General features: G+C 35.7%; 1 protein-coding gene across 5 annotated transcripts in view; it reads left to right on the forward strand.

The window, feature by feature from the left end:
• Positions 1-19817, forward strand: part of KLHL5 (kelch like family member 5) — a 51025-nt gene that overhangs the window by 13888 nt on the left and 17320 nt on the right. For 2 of the 5 annotated variants that reach the window (XM_066185618.1, XM_066185620.1), the window contains exons 1-4: positions 873-1249; positions 6719-6904; positions 13107-13243; positions 14028-14224. In XM_066185618.1, the coding sequence (XP_066041715.1) occupies positions 873-1249; positions 6719-6904; positions 13107-13243; positions 14028-14224 (897 nt within the window). Of the gene's footprint in view, positions 1-872; positions 1250-6718; positions 6905-13106; positions 13244-14027; positions 14225-19817 lie in introns of those variants that run through there. The other 3 variants (XM_066185619.1, XM_066185622.1, XM_066185623.1) reach the window with 3 other exon arrangements.

Below are 19817 nucleotides of genomic sequence, written 5' to 3' on the forward strand. Positions count from 1 at the left end.
TGGTTGTCTTATATTGTTTATTTTGCAGGGATCTGTCTGGTGTCTTGCAATGACCAATTGGCTTTTTCTTGCTTTCTGTTTTAGTGATGTATAAGTGAATGGAAACCATTTGCTCATTTCAGATAGAAATTTTCAGTTACTGCAGACCTAGATTTTAATCAAAGCACATCAAGATGAAAGGCTTTATAGCCTCCACTGCTAGTCCCTTGAGCCTTCCGAGGCTGTTCTTGTCCTTTTTAAGTTAGTTCATGTCCTGTAATGAGAAAAAGAATTATTTACAGTTCAGCTTCTGCTCAGCGTAATCATTTATCTTTGGGTTAGTTTTAATTCTTCTCTGTACATTTATTTTTTAGCAGTGTAGAAGGAATTTGATTTGATTTTTGCAGTTTTCCCCCTCTGTAGTAGAAAGAGTTAACAGAATAAGAAACAGATTGTAACACGCAGTATAGGAATTGCGTTTGCTGTCATTTGTGGTTTAAGCAAAGGGGGTGGTATTTAGCTGTTGAAAGGACTTTAATGAATATTGTTTAGTGGTTTTGAAACCTAATGGTCAGAGGCAGCATCAGAAACAGCCTCGGAGCTTTTAGGATGAAGTGATTAGCATTTTTCCTGATGAAGGTGATTGTTTCACCTCCTCTTTTATGTCAGCATTTTTCACTGTCTGTTGCCTTTTGTTTATATTCCAATGACAAACCGTTAAAGAAGGCTTTTTTGTGTGATTGCAATGCTTTTCCCCCTCCTTCTGTAGAAAATCTGCTTGCTACAGTCAGGCAGAGCATGTGTTTCTCTTGTCTTGGTTGGGTGCACAAATCTTCTTTTATGTGTGCTGCTTCTTACCCTGTTGCCTAGACGATCGCTGGCTTTCACTAAGAATGTCTGGTTCTCGTAAAGAGTTTGACGTGAAGCAGATTTTAAAAATCAGATGGAGGTGGTTTGGTCATCAGGCATCAGCCCCTAACTCTGCAATTGAAAACCATCAGGGAGACTTCTGGAATAGAGGACAAAATGTAACAACTGGTGGCACGAAGTTTTTAGATTCAGGTAACTTACCTTTAACATCAGTTGATTACAGAAGGTCCAGCCAACAAGATTTCCAGAACTCGCATCTTTGGCCAATGGCATCCACCTCAGAAATCCCTGCATTTGAATTCTCTGCAGAAGACTGTGGAGGTGCATGTTGGCTTGACAGACAAGAAACAGATGGTAGAGCAAGTGAAGAAGAAAATGAATTGGACAGCAGCTCGTGCAGGTTAATTATTACTTTCCTATTGTGAGAAACATGTTTTCATTTCCTGTTTGTAGTTAGCGTGCATATACAAGCTTGTCTTTGTTCTGAACTAAAATGCTTTAGAAACCTAGAAGCTATTGTGAATTAGAAACAGAAAATAAAGTATAATCAGGTTCTGTGTGTTTACTAGGACCTTTCTAAAGGCAGTCAGTGGGGATAAAGCATGAACATGGATGCACTTATGTTTTAAACAGTGCACTGGTACATGCTGCTATGAACAAGGTACTGCCCATTACGGTAATGTTACAGAATGCTTTCTACATTATTTTGAAGTTATACTGGTTGTTTAGTTATGTCAGTTAGGAGAAGATTATGAAAATGTAACCTTCTTATTCTGACCTCATGTTTCCATGTGTGTCTTTAGAAGACAGAGAATGAACTGTAAAAAATACTTACACTATAAATCAATGAAAAAATTTACATTTATTGAAAGTCAGTCAATTTGTGCTTTAAAGTGATTGCAGTAACCCATTTGGTTGTATTAAACTGTGCATCTGGCATAAGAAGAAAAATGTTTATATTGCATCTGTGAAGGTGTTTTGGTGTTCTTTTCTTAGACATCGTTACTAAAGATGAAACTGTAAAACTTGTTCTTGAATGAATGTTGTTTACCAGGTGGTGTAAGTTAGGCAAGTTAATAACCTTTCTTATAAAGTATCAATTAAATTCTTTTATTTCATTTACTGCATGTCAGTCATTCTTCACTGCAAGTATTTTCCTGTTTTGTAGTTCATGTAGTGCATAATAGCTTACCATTTCAGCAAATTTTATGTTTGCTTTCTTGCTGTTAAGATAGCTTTGCCCTGATGTGGCATTTCAGAAAGTGTGGCTACCTAAAAGGGTACACTGTTTAATAAAGGCTATTAAGGGCAGATCGATCTACTTATAGCAGTTTAGTGTTTTTCATTCTTTAGCAGAAGAATCAATTTAGTGGAAAGGCAAAGTAGTCCATAATATAAATACTAACTGTTTATTGTGTATATGACCTTTAAAAATTCAAGGAAAAGAAGGAGAGTAAGATTGCTTAGAAGTGAACACAGTGTATTTGCTTTTATCACCGCATGTCAAAATAGTAGAATTACTGGGAAAGGAAATCCTATATTACTGCTGCATCATAACAGCAGTCTCACCATGCTGCAGCAACTATGTAGCTGTAAGTAACATACCTCTGAAGAGACCCCTTTTTGAATGACATTCAGAGGTGAATTTTTAAATAGCTATGTCATTGGATATGATACAGGTATAATATCACCTTCCATTTCAGCAACATATATTTGTGATGGGAAAGTTTTACGTGCAGCATTTCCCCAGTTAGAATATTCTCTTCACAGCAAGGGGATCACTGTAGGGAAAAAAACTGCAATTTTAAATGATAAATGTGTAAATTGAAAATACTACAACGTTTGGTCTTAATTGTAAGAGAATAATGTGCATATGGCAAAACTAATTTATTGCGTTGTAGAACTGGAGAACTGCAGGTATTTATTTAGGAGTTTTTAAAAGTCTTGGTTTGTTTATGGTTTTTTTTAGACAGTTGTATACTAGAGAAAATGCACGAAGGATTTGAACTTAGTAAATTGAAAATACCTTTTAAATTATGTGCTTAATCATGTATAGCATCTAGTGGTTTTTGTATTTCTGTTACTGTGTTCTAATTCATGCTAATGTTTACTTACACGCTTTAAAATAAATAATTGGGGTAAATTTTGAGTTCCGTGTCAGTACAATTTAAGATGTAACTAATGGCAATGCAGGAACTTGCTTTGCATTGTTATCTGTATCTCTGTCTTATGGGGAGACTGTACTCAAACCATGTTTTATTCACTTCATTTGTTAAGAATGTATAAGCTCTTGGACAGACTACATAATTCTGCCTAACACCTGGAGTTTTTCTGATATTAAGAACTTAATTAAGTATTTTTTTCTTTGTAGTCTAAAATATGGTTTCTTATATGTTGACTCGAGGAAGAAACCCATACCAACATTTTCGTCTACATAGTTTTCAAAGAGCTTTTTTTCCTGTATGAAAGCCGTTACTTCCTTTACAAATAAATTGTGTGCATGAATAAGTCCTTTTAAAAAACCTTTTTCTAGAAGCTACAGAGTTACCTTACTTCTATGATCCTCTGTAACTTACTGCCCACTTACAAGCCCTAAAACTATGAAGTAACAGAAGCTGCTCTACTGCTTTGTTTGTATCAGTCCTTCCTCATTGCCTTGTCATATAGCAGAAGGAGAAAAGCATTTAGATCAGGTCTTTGTCATTATGGCATAATTTAGATCATTATGTGATTCATTTAGAGGAGAGCTGCTGTCAAATTAATTTGATGTTATTACAGAGCTCAATTCCAAGTTTAGTACCAGATCTTTGACCAAGGTTGGGTTTGAGATGCAGATAGATCATTCAGATTCAAGAATCAGGGCTAGTCAGCTGTAATACTGTTCATATCATACTCCTATGTGTCATTTGTAACCAGCATCAGCTCAAATGGTTGTTTACTGGGACAGTGAGTTTTGAATCCTTCTGCAGATTTTCATCTTCTAGATCTCCTCTATTGCTACTGTTTATTAACTGTCCTGCATCCCTGAGGCAATGATCATCCTTTTGGATTTGTACACTTTTAAGAATTCACTAACAGCTGTGCAGACTCTGGTATAGAAAGTGTAAGCCTATTAGCATTAGATTTGTTTTTCTTTTTTCATGGTGCCTTAGCAGCAATGTACAGACCTTGAAGGCATGGTGGAGATAAAGCTAAAAATACCTAGAGTGTACCTAGTGTGCAGTGTTATATCTGGTTCATTTCATCCAGGTATTAAAATATGGGAATTATTTTATTGTAAATTGAAGTCGGGAAATGTATTAAAATATAATATAAAATGTGTATTGATATTTGAACATGAAATACAAGCAGGATTCAAAAATTCATCAGCTGTGTGCTGATTTTGAACAGTTTAGTAAAATGTCTGTAATTATTTAAAGGCAAGGTCTGAATGTACCAGGTAGTAGCAGCTCTGCAACGTTGCTCTGTATGATCAGTCTTGGAGTTAGGATGTTATAACTTCCAATCTTAGTCTGTCTCCCCACCCTGAGTTTTCAAGCAACAGAATCCTTTGATATGTCTTTTCTTTCACCTCAGACTCACTGACCTTTGAGGGTATAAGTTCTTTAGGAATTCTCCCAGGTTGTCATTTGTCATTTCTGTGGTAAATGGAACTAGAAAAAGATTCATAAAACAGTTTGTGGAAGGAGGGGCATTTAAATTTTTCATATCCAGTCACAGGGTAACAGGTACAAATAGCTTTTCAAGTGTTATTTTTCTTTCTCTCTCTCTCTCTCTCTCTCTCTCTCTCTCTCTCTCTTTTTTTTTTTTTTTTTTTTTTTTTTTTTTTTTTTTTTTGCAAACACCAGAAGTATTAGACTGTCTCTTTCATATTCTTTTTATGGACCACTGAATCTTAGTCTTTCTTTCCTTCTCCTGTTCCTTCATTATGGAAAATAGTAAAATAGTTTGTAAGTGACTAGCTAGAGGACAGGTAGGGGATTGAATATCTTTAGATGAGGGGGAGAACTAGGCTTGACTCTGTTGTGACCTGAATACATGCTTTATTGTGGGTAGTGGAAAACAGACACCACTGCAATTATTTTTCCTTATTGAACGAGAGTGATGAATGAGTTCTGTGTGGAAAACCTGCAGTTTTGAGGCTGGCAATAGCTCCAGTGAAGTTGTGATCAAGCAGGTGCTGGCTTAGAAAGCTTTTTCCTTTGTTGTTTTTTCCATTCTATCTGCAAAACACTTTGTAAGGTTGTAATATAAATAAAATCCTGATAGTGTGCAATTTTTTAAAAACTATTAATATTAATTGAGTTACTTTGAAGAATGTGGGTTAAAATATAGTTCAAACAAACAACCAAACAAACCAGAAAAAACACAATGTATTAACACATTTGAGAATGTGCTAAATTGTGATACAGACGTACAGAATAATTTCCTAAGTATTTGAGTGTTGACCAGCCACCTACTCTTTCCACTTCTATTTTTATTTTTCAGGGCTTTTAGTGTTGCTTTTACTGAGTACTTCTCACTCATTCCCTTGAGAATGCCACCCAGCTGGCCAACATAGTGTTGTCCATGGTTACATGGTTACATCTTTGAATGAGCCCCTGATTCAGTTTCCAAAGTGGCCACAAAGAAGACTTGTTCCAGCCTGTTAGAGGGCCCGTGGTGGAGCAGAGGGAGTGACTTGTGGGCTACAGAGATCAGGGAAGAAGTTGACAAATAAATAAATGGCTAACCAGAGCTTCAGCGAGAACATTTAACATAAAGTCCCCCAAGGGAAATCAGTAGGCAGGTATCTCATTTCTGATCCATTATCAGATTTAGCTCTGAATTAAGTACCAAACTGCTTGGCTTTTTTAGGTGCCTCAGTACATGCAAAAAAAGCCCCAAAACCAAAACATAGAAACCAAGACCAAACCACAAAGTTCCCCTTTACAGAAAATCTTCTAATGGAAATTTAGACTTTGGTTTTGAGGAGCTATGTCTTTAAATGAGTATCCTATACCAAGGAGTAAGATAATTTTTGTGGTGGATTTAGCCCCAGGCATGCTGCTCAGTTCATGATATGTTTTGTGGAAGCAGGGGTTGGGATGCAGATCTTGTGAAACCACATCCTTTCAAATGTTATGGTAGATCCAGAGTATTTTATAAGTTGCCTGGATTGTTGAAAACTAAGTAGTAGTCAGTTAAAGAGCTGTGAGCAAGAAAACGTGCTTTCCAGTGTCCATAATTAGGATTAATTTCCTGTATCTCCTAGGTCCATGCATTCCTTTTTCATTTTCTCTATTCCTGTTTTTTCCCAATCTTCTGTGTTTGTGTATACAGACGGGAATAATTTTTCTCCCTATCCACCCTTGCTTTCATTTCTGTTGACTTCTGATGTTGTAGATCTCATATTGGACACAAGGAGTGCAATAGGAGTGGTGGTCTATCAATGTGTTTCTTTGTGGTTTTTTCCCCTGTTACTACCTGAGTTCTGTTCCAGCCACCTTAGGCTAAGTGTGAAACATAAGTGGCAGGGGTTGTTTGGTTCCTTATTGCCATCCTTCCATTACTTTTTCGCTTTGGAAAGTCTTGATGGATGTTCTTCCTTAACCATCTGACAGTGCTACAGATGCAATTGCTGGGCCCATCTCTGTGTATCTATTAGTTGAAGAGTACAAGCTGAAATGTTTGTACTTTTTTCACGAGGGTCTAGATTAAGTTTGGAGGGAAATTATGAATATGAAGAAAAATCAAATAGCAAGGGAATATATATTAAAATAGATCATGTGTATAAACTTTAAAAGCACATGTGGTTTTTATTTTACCCTTTGTAGATAAAATTTCACATGAATATTGTGTGAACTAAGATTTCTGTTATTGTCTTCAGCAGAACCTCTGACAGCAGTCACACCTTATCATCTTGTCAAACAATGGAGCCCTGTACCTCAGATGAATTTTTTCAGGCTCTCAACCATGCTGAACAAACTTTTAAAAAGATGGAGAATTATCTTAGACACAATCAGCTATGTGATGTGGTGTTAGTTGCTGGTGATCGTAGAATTCCAGCTCACAGGTAAGTTTATTATAATTTGAAATATCTTCACAATTGTTTACAAATGCACCTTCAAACTGTGTCCCATGTTTTATTAAAAAAAGTTAGAACATCCTAAACAATTTAGAATACTTTAAACAAGTATTTTTTAACAATTATTTGAAAATGAAAAGTTAATTTGTCTGTTGTATGCAATACAGAATTAAAAAAAAAAAACATGTTCTTTTTGTTTCCAAGTATACTTACAATATTTGCATAACAAAATTAAACCCTCAGAAGTCCCAAATGCACTCCCAGAATATTATAAGTTGTAGAGATTTCTTTATCATAAAATGGTGTAAAATTTTTTTCTTAGATTTAGTTTTTTCTTTGTAGTAGCAATTATTGGAGTTACATTTAACAATAAGGACGGTTTTCTGTCCACATAAAGGTTTTTTTGCTCCCATAGTAAGAAGAGTCCATTGATAGGAGACTTCTGAACACTGCCAGTATTAGATGTCTAAATTAGTTCAAACATTACCTTCTCTGTCATCTGTGTAATCAACAGATCATATGTAGGCCACTTAAAAGCTAGGAAAATACCAAAGATTGCAAAACACAGGCATATGTAACTGAAGCACATTATGGTATTTAATGCACGGAACTCTAGTTTGAATAGGAACCTAGCTATAATAAAGCTGTGGTTTCCTAAGTTGAGGTTTACAACAGAAATAGCACCATCAAGCATTCTTGTTTTCCATCGCTCATTCCTACTCCGACGGTGAAACTACAGCTCAATGCTGAAATAGTAATAAAAAGATGGGAAGATGTTGCTGGTTTGGAGTTGGTACTTTCCTTTTAAAAAGCCAGATTTCTGATTTTATTCAGGTATTATCCACACTGTTGTGCTGACTCAGCTGAGGGAATGACTTGAGATGGGATGGAAACTGACTTGAGAATCAGGGAGGCTTTTAAACCATAGCTTGCTATTGCTCTCAGAGACTTCATTTTATGAAATATTCAAATTAGTTACTAAGTTGTCCCTGTGAAAAGAATAAATCAGATGAAAACAGGGAATACACACACCCCTAGTGGGCACATGCTCAAGTAATTTAGGGTCAAAAAACTTCGGAGTGGTTTAACCAGGAAAAAATAGTGATTATAATAAGGGAATCATTTAATTCCTTATGGAGCCAAGGAAACCCCTTTGCAATACATATTTGAACTATGGCTTATGTAATAATTAAAAATGTATAGGAAGTGTGCAGAGGGCAACCATGAATATCTTGTAAGGACTGGAAGATTCTATTTGCAACGAAATAAAAGGATAAACACACTAAAAAGTCCTTTAATGTGGTTCACACTTGTTTCTCATTTATTTAGAGAACTGGCTTTGATTCTCCAGTTTCTGCTACTGTATGCACTATTTCTGTAGTGCATGAGGTATATGCTATTACCTGTTATTTGCTCTGGACTTGTCTTCTGGGGAGAAACATCTTGCTGTAATTGATATATTGTGTGTTAAATATGCATGAAAGTTAAAGCCAAAGAAGCACACTTCGTGCTTGTAGCAGGAGGTGGGAGGCTTATGATTGTTCCTTGTTCACTTTATAATGTTGGAGCAACTTACAAAGAAGCTTTGCCTTTTGCATAATAAGTTATTTCTCTGTTTTGTTTTCACAGGGAAACATAGCAATAACTACTTAATCTCAGTAGATCCAAAGTATCTCTCTGAAAACTGATTTTTTTTCATAGTGGGAAAGATAAATATGGAAATCTTAAATTTCATTTAAATTTTATAGAAATTCAAGAAGATGACTGCCTTTATGTACTTGTAGTAGCCAACGTTAAAAGAAAAAACTTCTGTAATATTTTTTGCTACCTCCATACAAGTTCTGACTTCTTTAGTGTTGACTGTAGGCTGGATCATTTCAGAACACCAGGGATTATTTTGTCTAGAGACTTAATAAGCAGCAGAATATGTATTAAATGGATCTTAGCTTAATGGCTTGGCATTCTAAGATAAGTAAGAAAATAGAAGGTTAACTTACACTGGACAGCTTTGTTTTCCTTTATTTTTTTATAAGAAAGATAAGAGTTTTTCATAGTATGTGGTCACAGAGCTGGTAAGAAAGAACATCTTTCATTATTATTATTATTATTATTATTATTATTATTATTATTATTCACACTAATATGTAGAGCATATTCAGATTTTCTATTTTGAACCTGGTATTTTTAATAATTCCTGTATTTTTAAAATTATCAGTTTCTATTTTTATTGAGTGTTGTGAGGTGCATGATGTATGTTTTTAGAGAAAAGAGACATGAGTTTAGTGTCTGTCTTGGTAATAAGCACAGGAATACATTACTATGAAATTCTGAGAGGTTTTGTATCTATTCGAAGAATTCAGGCTATGAGTCTACTACAAATAAAAGCATCACATATAGTCATGATTTTTCTGAATATGGCATTCTCTATTGTTCCAGAAGTGTTTATCTTCTTTTTCTGTGCTGAAATTATAGCTAAAAACTTGTTTACAAGGTCAAGAAGCAAGTAGGAAAACAGGACCATTCTCCACTAGGAAGAAATGTATTATATTGCCACCCCTTCAGCTTGCAGTTCCATAAAGGAATTTTGGATACTTTAATTAATTTAATGAAGTTTTTCATAGCAGGTGTTTATTTTGTGTCCACTGCAATTTCAGATGTCTGCCATTTATTATGTTCGTATTTATTACATTCAGTTAACTGCTATATCCATAATAAAATCTTGTTTTGTTTGGTAATAACCCACTGATCAGTACATTTATGTAAGAAAAGGGAAATATGTGTAAATTTCTGCCCAGAGGGTATTTAAAGCCTGCTCCACATCCTTTAATCAGAAGTTTGGGCAGAGCCATTGTCTGTCTTTCTGTTGACACTGAAAGATGGAAATGCAAAAGACATGGCACTTAAGAAAAGAAGGCAAATGGAACCTTATGTACTCACGGGTTTAGGAAGCTTGTTTGAAAGAGGGTGAACTCTTCAGTATCACAACTTCAGTGAATGCCGATACTGAGTTTCCAAGGGCGGTTTTCAGCTGTTAGACAGCCACAAACAAAGAGCTGCCTAGGAAGTATCCCTTTTATCTTTCAGATCTGAAGCAGCTTCACTTCATTCTGTCAGATGAGATGGGTTTGGAGATACTAAACCTATAAATTGCCAGGTTTGGCAGCTGTCATCATTTTACACAGTAATTGCTTTGGTGACGTAGAAAACTATCTAGATGATGCAGTTTGTGGCAGTTCCAACAAGTAGGGATTTTAAGGTATGCCACATATTTTACTGGTTCTCAGTGGAAGACTGTTTAAAATAAGTTAAGCCATCAAGGTAGATCTTTCTAGTTTTGGATTAATACAGACCACTGAAATTAAAGACATCAGTAGCCTTGAAGCCTCCTGCAGGAACAGAAAAATGTGCTGAAAAACCCAGATTTTGTCAGTACTTAGTGACAAGTAAATATCAAGTCACATGTGTATAGCAGTAATTGATTTTTATCAGTGACCAGTGGGAAAAAGATAAGACAAGAAAAGGCCAGTTGGCTGAAAGTCTGCCTTTGTTTTCTTTTATCCTAGCTCAGTGTCACCTTGATGCATTGTCACTTTATATTTTCATCCCATTTCTTTCTTTGAAAGAACTTTCTTTTCTAAATTAGTTGAATTAAGAGAAAAGTGTGAATACCTCCTCTAAGGCTATTCATTGTGAAATCATTACGAAACTACTCTCAGTATAATTTGTGCTTTTTAAAATTACCTGTATTAAACTACTTCTGGACTTCACATCCTCTGTCAGCATATGCAAGTCACTCTCTGAAAAGCACTTACCACTGTGAAGCATGTATACCTCCTTATGGATCTGAACATGTTTGCAAAAATAGTAAATGGATTACAGTTCTGTTAATTTCTTTTGGAGGACTCTTGAGTCTGGAAATTACAGGGAGAAATTTGCTGATGTCATACCTCTGGTAGATTGGGACCCTCATGTTATTATTTGGCATTTGTTCAGCAGTTGTTCCTAACATGTATACAGTCCAGTGTTCTAAATAATAGTGCAGCTACATAGTCCAGTTGCACTGCTGGGAGAAGAAAAAAAACAAAAACCAAACCAACAAAAAAAAACAAAAAAAACCCCACAACTGTGATATGACTAAATATTAAGTTCTGTTTCCCACTGCAGAAGACCTGTCCTTTTCAAGTGTTGCTCTGATTCTTCAAGCCTTCTGATGATTGTTTAAATATTTCTAGTGGAGTCTCTCACAAATGTAACATTAACAAGTAGATTGTTTTCATACCAGTCTGTGATGGACTGTTGAACTGGCCACTAGGGTCAGAAAGGTGTTCCTCTCATCTCCCAATCCTTGATCAAACTCCAAATCTTATTTAAACCCCAAATCATAATAAACTTCCTCTCTTTCTCTACTCATCTCTCAACCTGAGTGAGTGTGGTTTTTCCGTGTCCCTGCTGGTGACATTCAAGCTCTGTTCTGTGTAGAAGTTTCAAGTCAGAACTGCCGTATGTGAATATGTTAAATTGATTGTTTTGCTTTTTTAAATTCTGAATTGGACCTGCAGCGATACTTGGGTTATTCAAACCACTTTCCCTTCCAGTGAGAACCCCTATTTTGTACTCAGAAATGTGATCTTGTCATCTCATTCTAGCATTAAAAGCAGTTGCAGAAATCCTCTCTTGATACTTACATGAATGTATTCTCTAATTTACTCCACTTCTATAGATCTCTGGGAGTCAGTATTTTCATTTAAATGCAGATTTCATTAAACCTGAGGTTAAAATGCCTAGAAATGATGCCTGGACCCTACCTTGGCAGAAGTTTCTACCTTTTCTAGTCAACCACAGAATAAATCTCATATTTCAATAACAAAATTTCATTTTTCTTTAAAAGAACAGAACTTTGTTTCTTTTGACAAAACTTCAATCATACAAGGTGTTAATCTTTTTCCCATACACTCATAACTCTACTCTGTTGCCTCAACAGCTAGAAAAAAAGGATTACCCTTTTTTTCTGTAAGTCTGTAAGCCTGACCAAATCGTCAATGATCAGAAAATTCACAAGAAAAATGTATTATGATAGTGATTTTATTCAAAAGTCAAAATTTAATTTGCAGGTAAATAACTGAGACAACTCCTTATATTTCATTACTTTGTATATGTACCTGTAAATCCTCCCCTAATGTGCTCACCTTTTCAATTAGTTTTGCTCTGTTTTGTGGTTCCTGATCTCTGTCATTTTAACCCATCAGTATAATGATTCAGCACAGCATAAACTGCCTGAAGTATTAGATTAATTGAATGTATGCATATGGACTGTTTAATATATTTGCAGTAGGCTGTGTTCTTGGGCTTGCTGCTTGTATAGATCACTAAGTATACCAAGTGTATTTATATTGAATTCCCTGTGGGCAAGCCACAAGGCCATTCCTGGAGGTGTCTTATTCCTCCTGAATAGTTATGGTAGGTTTCATATTCCTGCCTCATATCATTTTCTCTTTAACACCAGTCTCTGAACACACACTTCCACATTTTGCAGGGTGGCATTATTGTTTGTAGTGTGTGTTTTACTCTCAATAATCCAAAGAAATGTCTGTTGTGCATTAACATGTTTACTTACACAGTATTGTAAAATAGTCAGGACTGTTAAAAAAAGGCTAAATACTTACCCACAAAAGAGATTACTGTGTATCATCTCCACATTTACTGTGACAAGTTTTGTTATCAGTATTAGTAATTGAACGTATATGTGTGCACCAAGAGTAAAAGCATTTTAAAGCACTTTGAAATGGACTGGTAAGTCATTCTTTCACATTAAAAAAAGTATCTAACGTAACATAAATTAAAGTCAATTCAATTTTATTTTTATTTAAATAATGTATATTTATATTCCATTTCCAATTTATGTGGATTTGGGGGGGGTGTTATGTCTGTGTTGGCTATTAAAAGTCTTTGAGCTTTGAAAGGGTAATTAGTTTAGATCAGTTGCAAATGTAGGTTTAGTATCAGTATTTCGTTATTCATAGAGAGAAAGTAGAGTATGGTGCACTTTGTGTCAATTTTTAAATGCTTTTCTCCCTACAGTGTTTCTTCGAAGGGCAAAGTAATGAATCATAAACTAACAAACATCAGGTTGACTAAGGTTTTTTTCTTTTCTTCTCTGGTTCTCTCCTTTTCTCCTTCATGTCGAACTCAGATTGGTTCTCTCCTCTGTTTCGGACTACTTTGCAGCAATGTTCACTAATGATGTAAGGGAAGCAAGACAGGAAGAAATCAAGATGGAAGGTGTGGAGCCAAAGGCATTGTGGGCTCTGGTTCAATATGCATATACAGGTAATTGAAGTGAAAATGGGAATTTCATCTAGTGACTTGTCCTCATGTGAGCATTGTATTCCATTCCTAGATTTCAGATGCTCTTTACAAATCATCCACATTATTTAAATTCTTATAAATAAATAAAAATAAATCATAGAATATCCTGAGTTGGAAGCAACCTACAAGGATTCTCAGAGTCCAACTACCAACGCTGCTCAGAATGCTCCAACAATCACAGCATGTGTCCCAGAGTGTTTTCCAAGCGTTTCTTGAACTCTGTCAGGCTCAGTGCTGTGACCGCTCCCCTGGGGATCCTGGGCCAATGCCCAGCCACCCTGTGGGGGAAGAACCTTTTCCTAATGTCCAACCTAACCCGCTGACACAGCTTCAGGCCATTCCCTGGGGTCCTGTCACCAGTCAGCAGAGAGAAGAGATCAGTGCCTGCCCCACCCCTTCCCTGGTGAGAAAGCTGTAGACAGCAGTTAGGTCTCATTGCTGTTACCTGAGACAACCTGACGGGATAAAGTTTCTCTGATAATACTGTATTCAGTTAGTTAACAAATTATGTGAATCTATTAAATGCATCGTGACTGACAAAAAAAGGAATCTCATTAGGATTCCCTTTCCTTGCATCATTATAGATATTAATTTTGAAAACTATCAGTTGTCTAATGCTGAGGGTGATGTTTACTAAGCCTTCTATTCTGTCATAATCTGTAAGTAGTTCTGTTGCCTTGGGGTTTTAGGGAATTTTTAAGATTATAAGAGCAAATTAATGTGATTTTCTTCTTGATATTACCAGGTCGCCTTGAATTAAAAGAAGATAACATTGAGTGCCTGTTGTCCACAGCTTGCCTTCTTCAGCTCTCTCAGGTTGTAGAAGCATGCTGTAAATTCCTAATGAAGCAGCTTCACCCATCCAATTGCCTTGGAATCCGATCTTTTGCTGATGCACAGGGTTGCACTGACTTGCACAAGGTGGCTCACAATTACACTATGGTATGTTGTTACATCAAGTGTCACCTGCTTTGTTTAGTAAGGAAAATACAGAATTTTTTCCTAAATAGAGTACTAATGTTTTTCCCCCAGAAAGCCTTCATCATTTTCAAAGAATGCTCGTATGTTCCCATGATGAAAAATGACAAAATAACCGCAAAGTTGCTGGTTTAGAGTTGGAAGGAAATACACAAGCATTAATGCTTCCCTGTAACAGAAATGGGATTATGCATTTAATAAAATATTTCAAAATCTAGTTCTTTCTGACAGTCAGAAACTACAGACTTCACAGTGGGCAAGCTGCTGTCACCTATTCCAAAATTACACATTACTAAACGGAAATGTAGAGTTCCTTTTTTCTAATGAACTGGAGTAATCAGGTTCTAAGCTATACTTGGGGTATGAATGTGGGCATTTAGCAATATAGATTCTGCATTACCCTTAATAACTTAGCAATGGGATGTCAGGCATCAAAGAATTTAATCCTAGGCTAGGTAATATGTGACTAAGTACAAATTTGCCAATTATATTTTTGAATTAACTTTCAGAAATTCAGACCAATCAACTTCAATAAACTTCATCTGCTGAACAGTCATCCTTTTATTTTGATACAAAATGTTCTTTTTTTTTCTTCTCAGAAGTGTATTTTAGTAAAGTTATCAAAAGAAGGCAGGAGAGCTATCTCTGAAGCAAGTCAGTTCATCTGCTCTTTGCAGTTTTGTGAGGCATTTTCCTCACATGTTGATGAAATTTTGCCTAAGTAAGCTCTTGGGATCTGAATGAGGGCATGTAGATACTACATAAGAGATGTGGGAATGAAGACAGTGCTTAATTTGCTTGTGTGTCATGGCATTACCTTGCCATTAAGATATTGGCTTAGATCCAAGAGTTGTAATTTATGTCTTGTAATTAGTATTAAAAATCCGTGGGTCTTCCTTTTGCTGCCTTAGGTTTAAAACCACTTTTCTTAAAAATTACTTGTTCTTGGCTTAAAATTAATTTAATTTAGTGTGAATACGAGTTTAAGATAGTTTTTTTTTCATACACAAGACAAAGTTCTTCCACAGTGAATGGATCTCTCACATATTTGATATTATAGACACAGATTTACTGAGGCAGATCAACAAATAATGTGCAGATTGTAACATGTACATGTTTCTATTTTTGGTCTTCGTTATTGCACAAACAAAAATAAGGAGACTGCAGTTAGGTAGAATGTGCAATGAAACAGTAAAGTAAATGTGGCTTATGCCTTTGAGGAATATTAGAATTTATGTTGAGTGAGACCAGTGATAGAAAAAATACGTGAAAAGAGAAACTCCCTCCTCTGACCTACTTGTTCGTTTTCAGAATAAGCATGTGTTTTGGTCTGGGCTATTGTCATGTCCTTTATAAGTGAACTGCCAAGATCAGAATAGTAAGAATTATTCATCTAGTGCATCCTTAAAGGGGAATGTTGGCATTCCAGTCTTAGTATTCTGACTGACAATTCATGACTTAGGGCAAATAGGGGGGCTCTGAACTTTCTAAAAGCCATTTTTTTGCAGCACCTATCTTTCTTTTGTTCAGACCAGAGGAAAATAGTTCTGTGCCTTTGGCTGTTGTTTACTTCAGTGGCAAATTGTTGCTTTTAAGGCTTTGATGTGAATGAAATTCTAATTAGGTGGATTTTAAAAAGCCATTTTCAAAACTAATTAGTTGTACTAGATGGATTTTTCCCAAGGCCTCTTTTAATGTTGTTTAGTTCCAACAGAGACATTAAATTGAATTTTAGTAATAATGAGTAATAGAGAAGCAGCTTCTTTATTTTGAAATGAATGTTGCTATGGAAACTGCATAGAAATGTATAGTCCAATTGAATCTTCAATTAAAATAAATCCCCAAGTAATTTCATTTGTTTAAAAGCTGTTTGAAAAAAGAAAATGTTCAACACTAGTAAGTGCTAGGTGCTTGATGCTCTTTCCATTAACAAGTATAAGAATGTAAGGGTTAAGTACACCTGTAGTACCTGGTAAAATTCTCTTTGATATAACAAGGAATTATTTTTATGCTGCATTGGGCTGCATAGAACAGTGTGGGATTATACTGAGTACAGTTTACAGTTCTTTATAGTTTATGGTTCTTTTAAAATGCTTGAAGGTAGTGAATAGTATAAAATACTTAAATTTTAATTTGCACATGTTATTTTCTATGAGTTTTTCTTTGACAGAAAAAAACACTGATTGCCATTTAATATTTTTACAAGTAAAACAGCTTCTCTGTTTTAAAGGTTTTTATGACACATGTAATAAGTTTGTAATCATCTTACCTGCTTCATTAAAATCATGAAGATTTGAAATTCAGGTAAAATGAATGTTTGTTTAAACTGGACGATGAATCAGTGAGTTATCCCATTAGGTCTGCCTCTATTAATAGGGTTCTGTCTTAGTAAAGTACATTAGTCATAGGAAAGCATCACTGATTTAAAAAAAAATTAATAAGAAGGATTTGTATGCTGCATTTCTTCATATTACAGATGTATATTATGCTAAAAGGACTGAAGTGTTGCATTACTGTATTGCTTCCTGTGTTGACACATGATAAGTTGTTTTGACAGGGGAACAGTTCATCAGAACGGGTCAATTTCTGGCATTAGAAACTCAAGCTTAAAAAATCCTCAATATACATGAAGTAAAACATGAAATGAACTGATTAGTAGTGGATTTAATGCTGTATAAAGAGCAACTGATTTTTACACATCACAGTTCTAAAATAGAGTTGATAGAATAATGAAATGTATCTGAGTAAAGATATCTTTTGAACAAAGGTTATCCTGTTTTGTTGTGATTCATATATAGTATTTGGGGCATACAGTTATAATTTTAAGAATTTTATTAGACTGGCCAGTATTTTATCTGTTTGCTTTAACAAATTTGTAAAGGCATTTTTGCACAAAATGCCTTCTACGCATTTTTATTGCTGTCTTCAAAGTCAGAACAATCACCCCTTTTGACATCTTGTTTGTTTGAAACAGTTGATCGTGTACCTTGACCAAAAACCAATAGTTCCTTTTCCACAAAAGAGTAAACAAAAAGGAAGTTAATACTTTGAGATAAGGAAAAGCTAGCCTGTGTTATTTCCCGAACATGAAATATCTGTGGTGACTAGTGAGGTGTTCTTAGGTAAGTGTCAGTAGCTTCTTCAGTAGCCAGATTTTAACTTTCTGATTTATACCTAAAAAAGAAAGAGCAGACATTCAAAACTTTGTGTGATAGTGCCTGAGTTAGTCCCTGTGTAATCACTGTTGCTCAGCTATGCATGCTTAAAGCAGAGTGAAAAGTCACTTTGATTTTCACCAGAAGTCTTCAGAAAGTACATGAGCAGTGATAGCATTATAAGATTCAGATAAGGTTAGTTTTGGAATTTGTGTGATTTCTGAGCAAACCAATGGATGTATAAAAAAGAAAAACTTAAAAGAACAGAGTAATAGATTGGGTCCAAGTACAGAAACTAGATCATTTTGCAGAAGAAAAAGTGTGGCACACTTAGACTTGCTTTCTCCTGTAAGGCAGTAGTTGGGTAACAAAAAATCATGGAGTTACAATTTGAAACTAAAGAATTAAAGAGAGATAATTTGTCTTTTTTTTTTTCTTGCAACAACCAGGATAGCTTTTTCTTTTGCTAGTGGGGGGCATGAAGAGAGAAGAAATTCAAATGCTTTTTGTCCATAAAGGGCCAGAACCAAAGATTGTCACAGTGTCTAAAACAAGGATTTAACATTCTTGCACCTGATATTGCAGTCTAAAATATCCTGCTCAGTAATCAACTGACTTGGAAAATACTCATTCACTTTCTTTTCACCTGTGAAAATCCAAGATATTTTTGTCTTTCAAGTTCCCTCAGTCCTGCCTAGCACAATAGATCAGTTCTGCCTTTTCTAGACTGAACAGGTTTCTGCATGTTGCTCAGCCTGTTTTGGAATCCAGAAACGGTGCAGCAAGGAGTCAAGCTACAATAGCTGTACTCTAAGCAAACCCTGCACACAGTGTAAGTATTAGGTTGGTTGATTGTTCAACATATCAGTCAAATCTGAGTAAAAGTGTAAAGTAGGTGGTATCTGACAGCTGTTTGACTATTAATAGTTTACAGGAAGTCAGCTCAGTTCCTAGTGAATTCATACTTAGTTGACCAGAGGACTGAAGCAGTCAGCAGACAAAATAACATTTCCTGCTTGCTCTCATTCAGATCCTGTGTGTCAAACACCTCTTGGTTTTTTGGTTGCCCAAGTTCAGAGTTTAAGCAGAGCCCTGTGGTTAGAGCTGCCTGTTGGGCAGCCTCAGTCCCTCTCAACCTGCAGGTGTCTGATCCTCTCCAAGGTTTTCATCCTTCTGACACAGTTTGCAGGGAGACTAACCACCTCACTGCATCCCACTGTAGGAATTAAGTATCATTTAGAAATGCACATCACAACATCTTATTTTTTATGTGCTCCTAATATTTTTTTTGCTCTGTACCAAGTCCAAGGCTGATCTGTAGTTAAGGGTATCAGTATTAGTCTCTCTGGAGTTGCTGAAGAATGAATTTGAGGTTATGATGTGAATGAGCGGTACCCAGCATTGAGCATGAGGACTGAGTGTCCCTGTCTTGGTTAACACATAAGCCTCAGGCTAGTTATTTGATAAAGTTTTCAAGCTCTTTGAGGAGTTAATTTTGGGGTTGGGAAATTCTGTATTCTTTCAGGACCAGAAAGCGAGGGATTGAAACTGCAGACCATTTGTTCTCTGAAATATCCTGTTCTTCCACAGAGAGTTCCCATAAGAAGAAGGAAAGAAAAGGCTAATGAGGAGGTTAAGAATGCTAGGAGATACACTGGCTCCTTCTTTTTGTCTTCAGAATCTCTGTCTGTAAAGGAAGAGGAATTTTCAGATTCTGATCATAAAAAAACCCAGACATAGGACAAAGAGTGCCTGTATTCCCAGTGGAATGCTTTGATACTCTGCTCAAAAGGAGTCTCTGCTTTAAAAATAGAATGGGAGCAAGAGGAAATTTAACTTGTTCCCATCAGAAAGCAATGGTCTGCAAGCAACAAGAAGGAAAATCAGGCATTTTAAACATAACAGCTGTCGAAGTGATGAAATCCAGTTGGAAAAAAGCTTTCCAAAGAGGATCCCTGATTGACTTATGCAAGATCAGCTTGTTGTTGCCTCCAGAGACAAAAGAACTTTTCATGCAAGTGCTTTCCCCTTCCTCTTCCTGTGATCTGGATAGACAATTTGGAAAGTTTAAGGTAGTAAGTGTTGGTGTTTCTCCTTGTCAGAGCTCACTGCATGTTCATTCAGCAAAACTAAAAGCACAGCTCCAGCTTGCATACTGTCTAGGAAAAAGAACCAACAAAAAAGCAGCCAGTGGAAAAAATTAACTCAGTGGAATATGAATTGCTGTGAACTGCATGTTTAAACTGTGGAAATAATTTTGATCATTTCTCAGATTCAATTTTACTGCCAGGCATTTAATATCAGAGTGAAATAAATAGCAATGCACGTGTAGTGTTTCTGAATATTGATACAGTCCTTTCACTGTTTTTAATTCTTATATTTGTTCATTTGGACTTTTATTT

The sequence above is a fragment of the Chamaea fasciata genome, unplaced genomic scaffold, assembly GCF_029207755.1.
Source record: "Chamaea fasciata isolate MVZ Bird 193981 ecotype frontalis unplaced genomic scaffold, bChaFas1.0.hap1 SCAF_6, whole genome shotgun sequence".
NCBI lineage: Eukaryota > Metazoa > Chordata > Aves > Passeriformes > Sylviidae > Chamaea > Chamaea fasciata.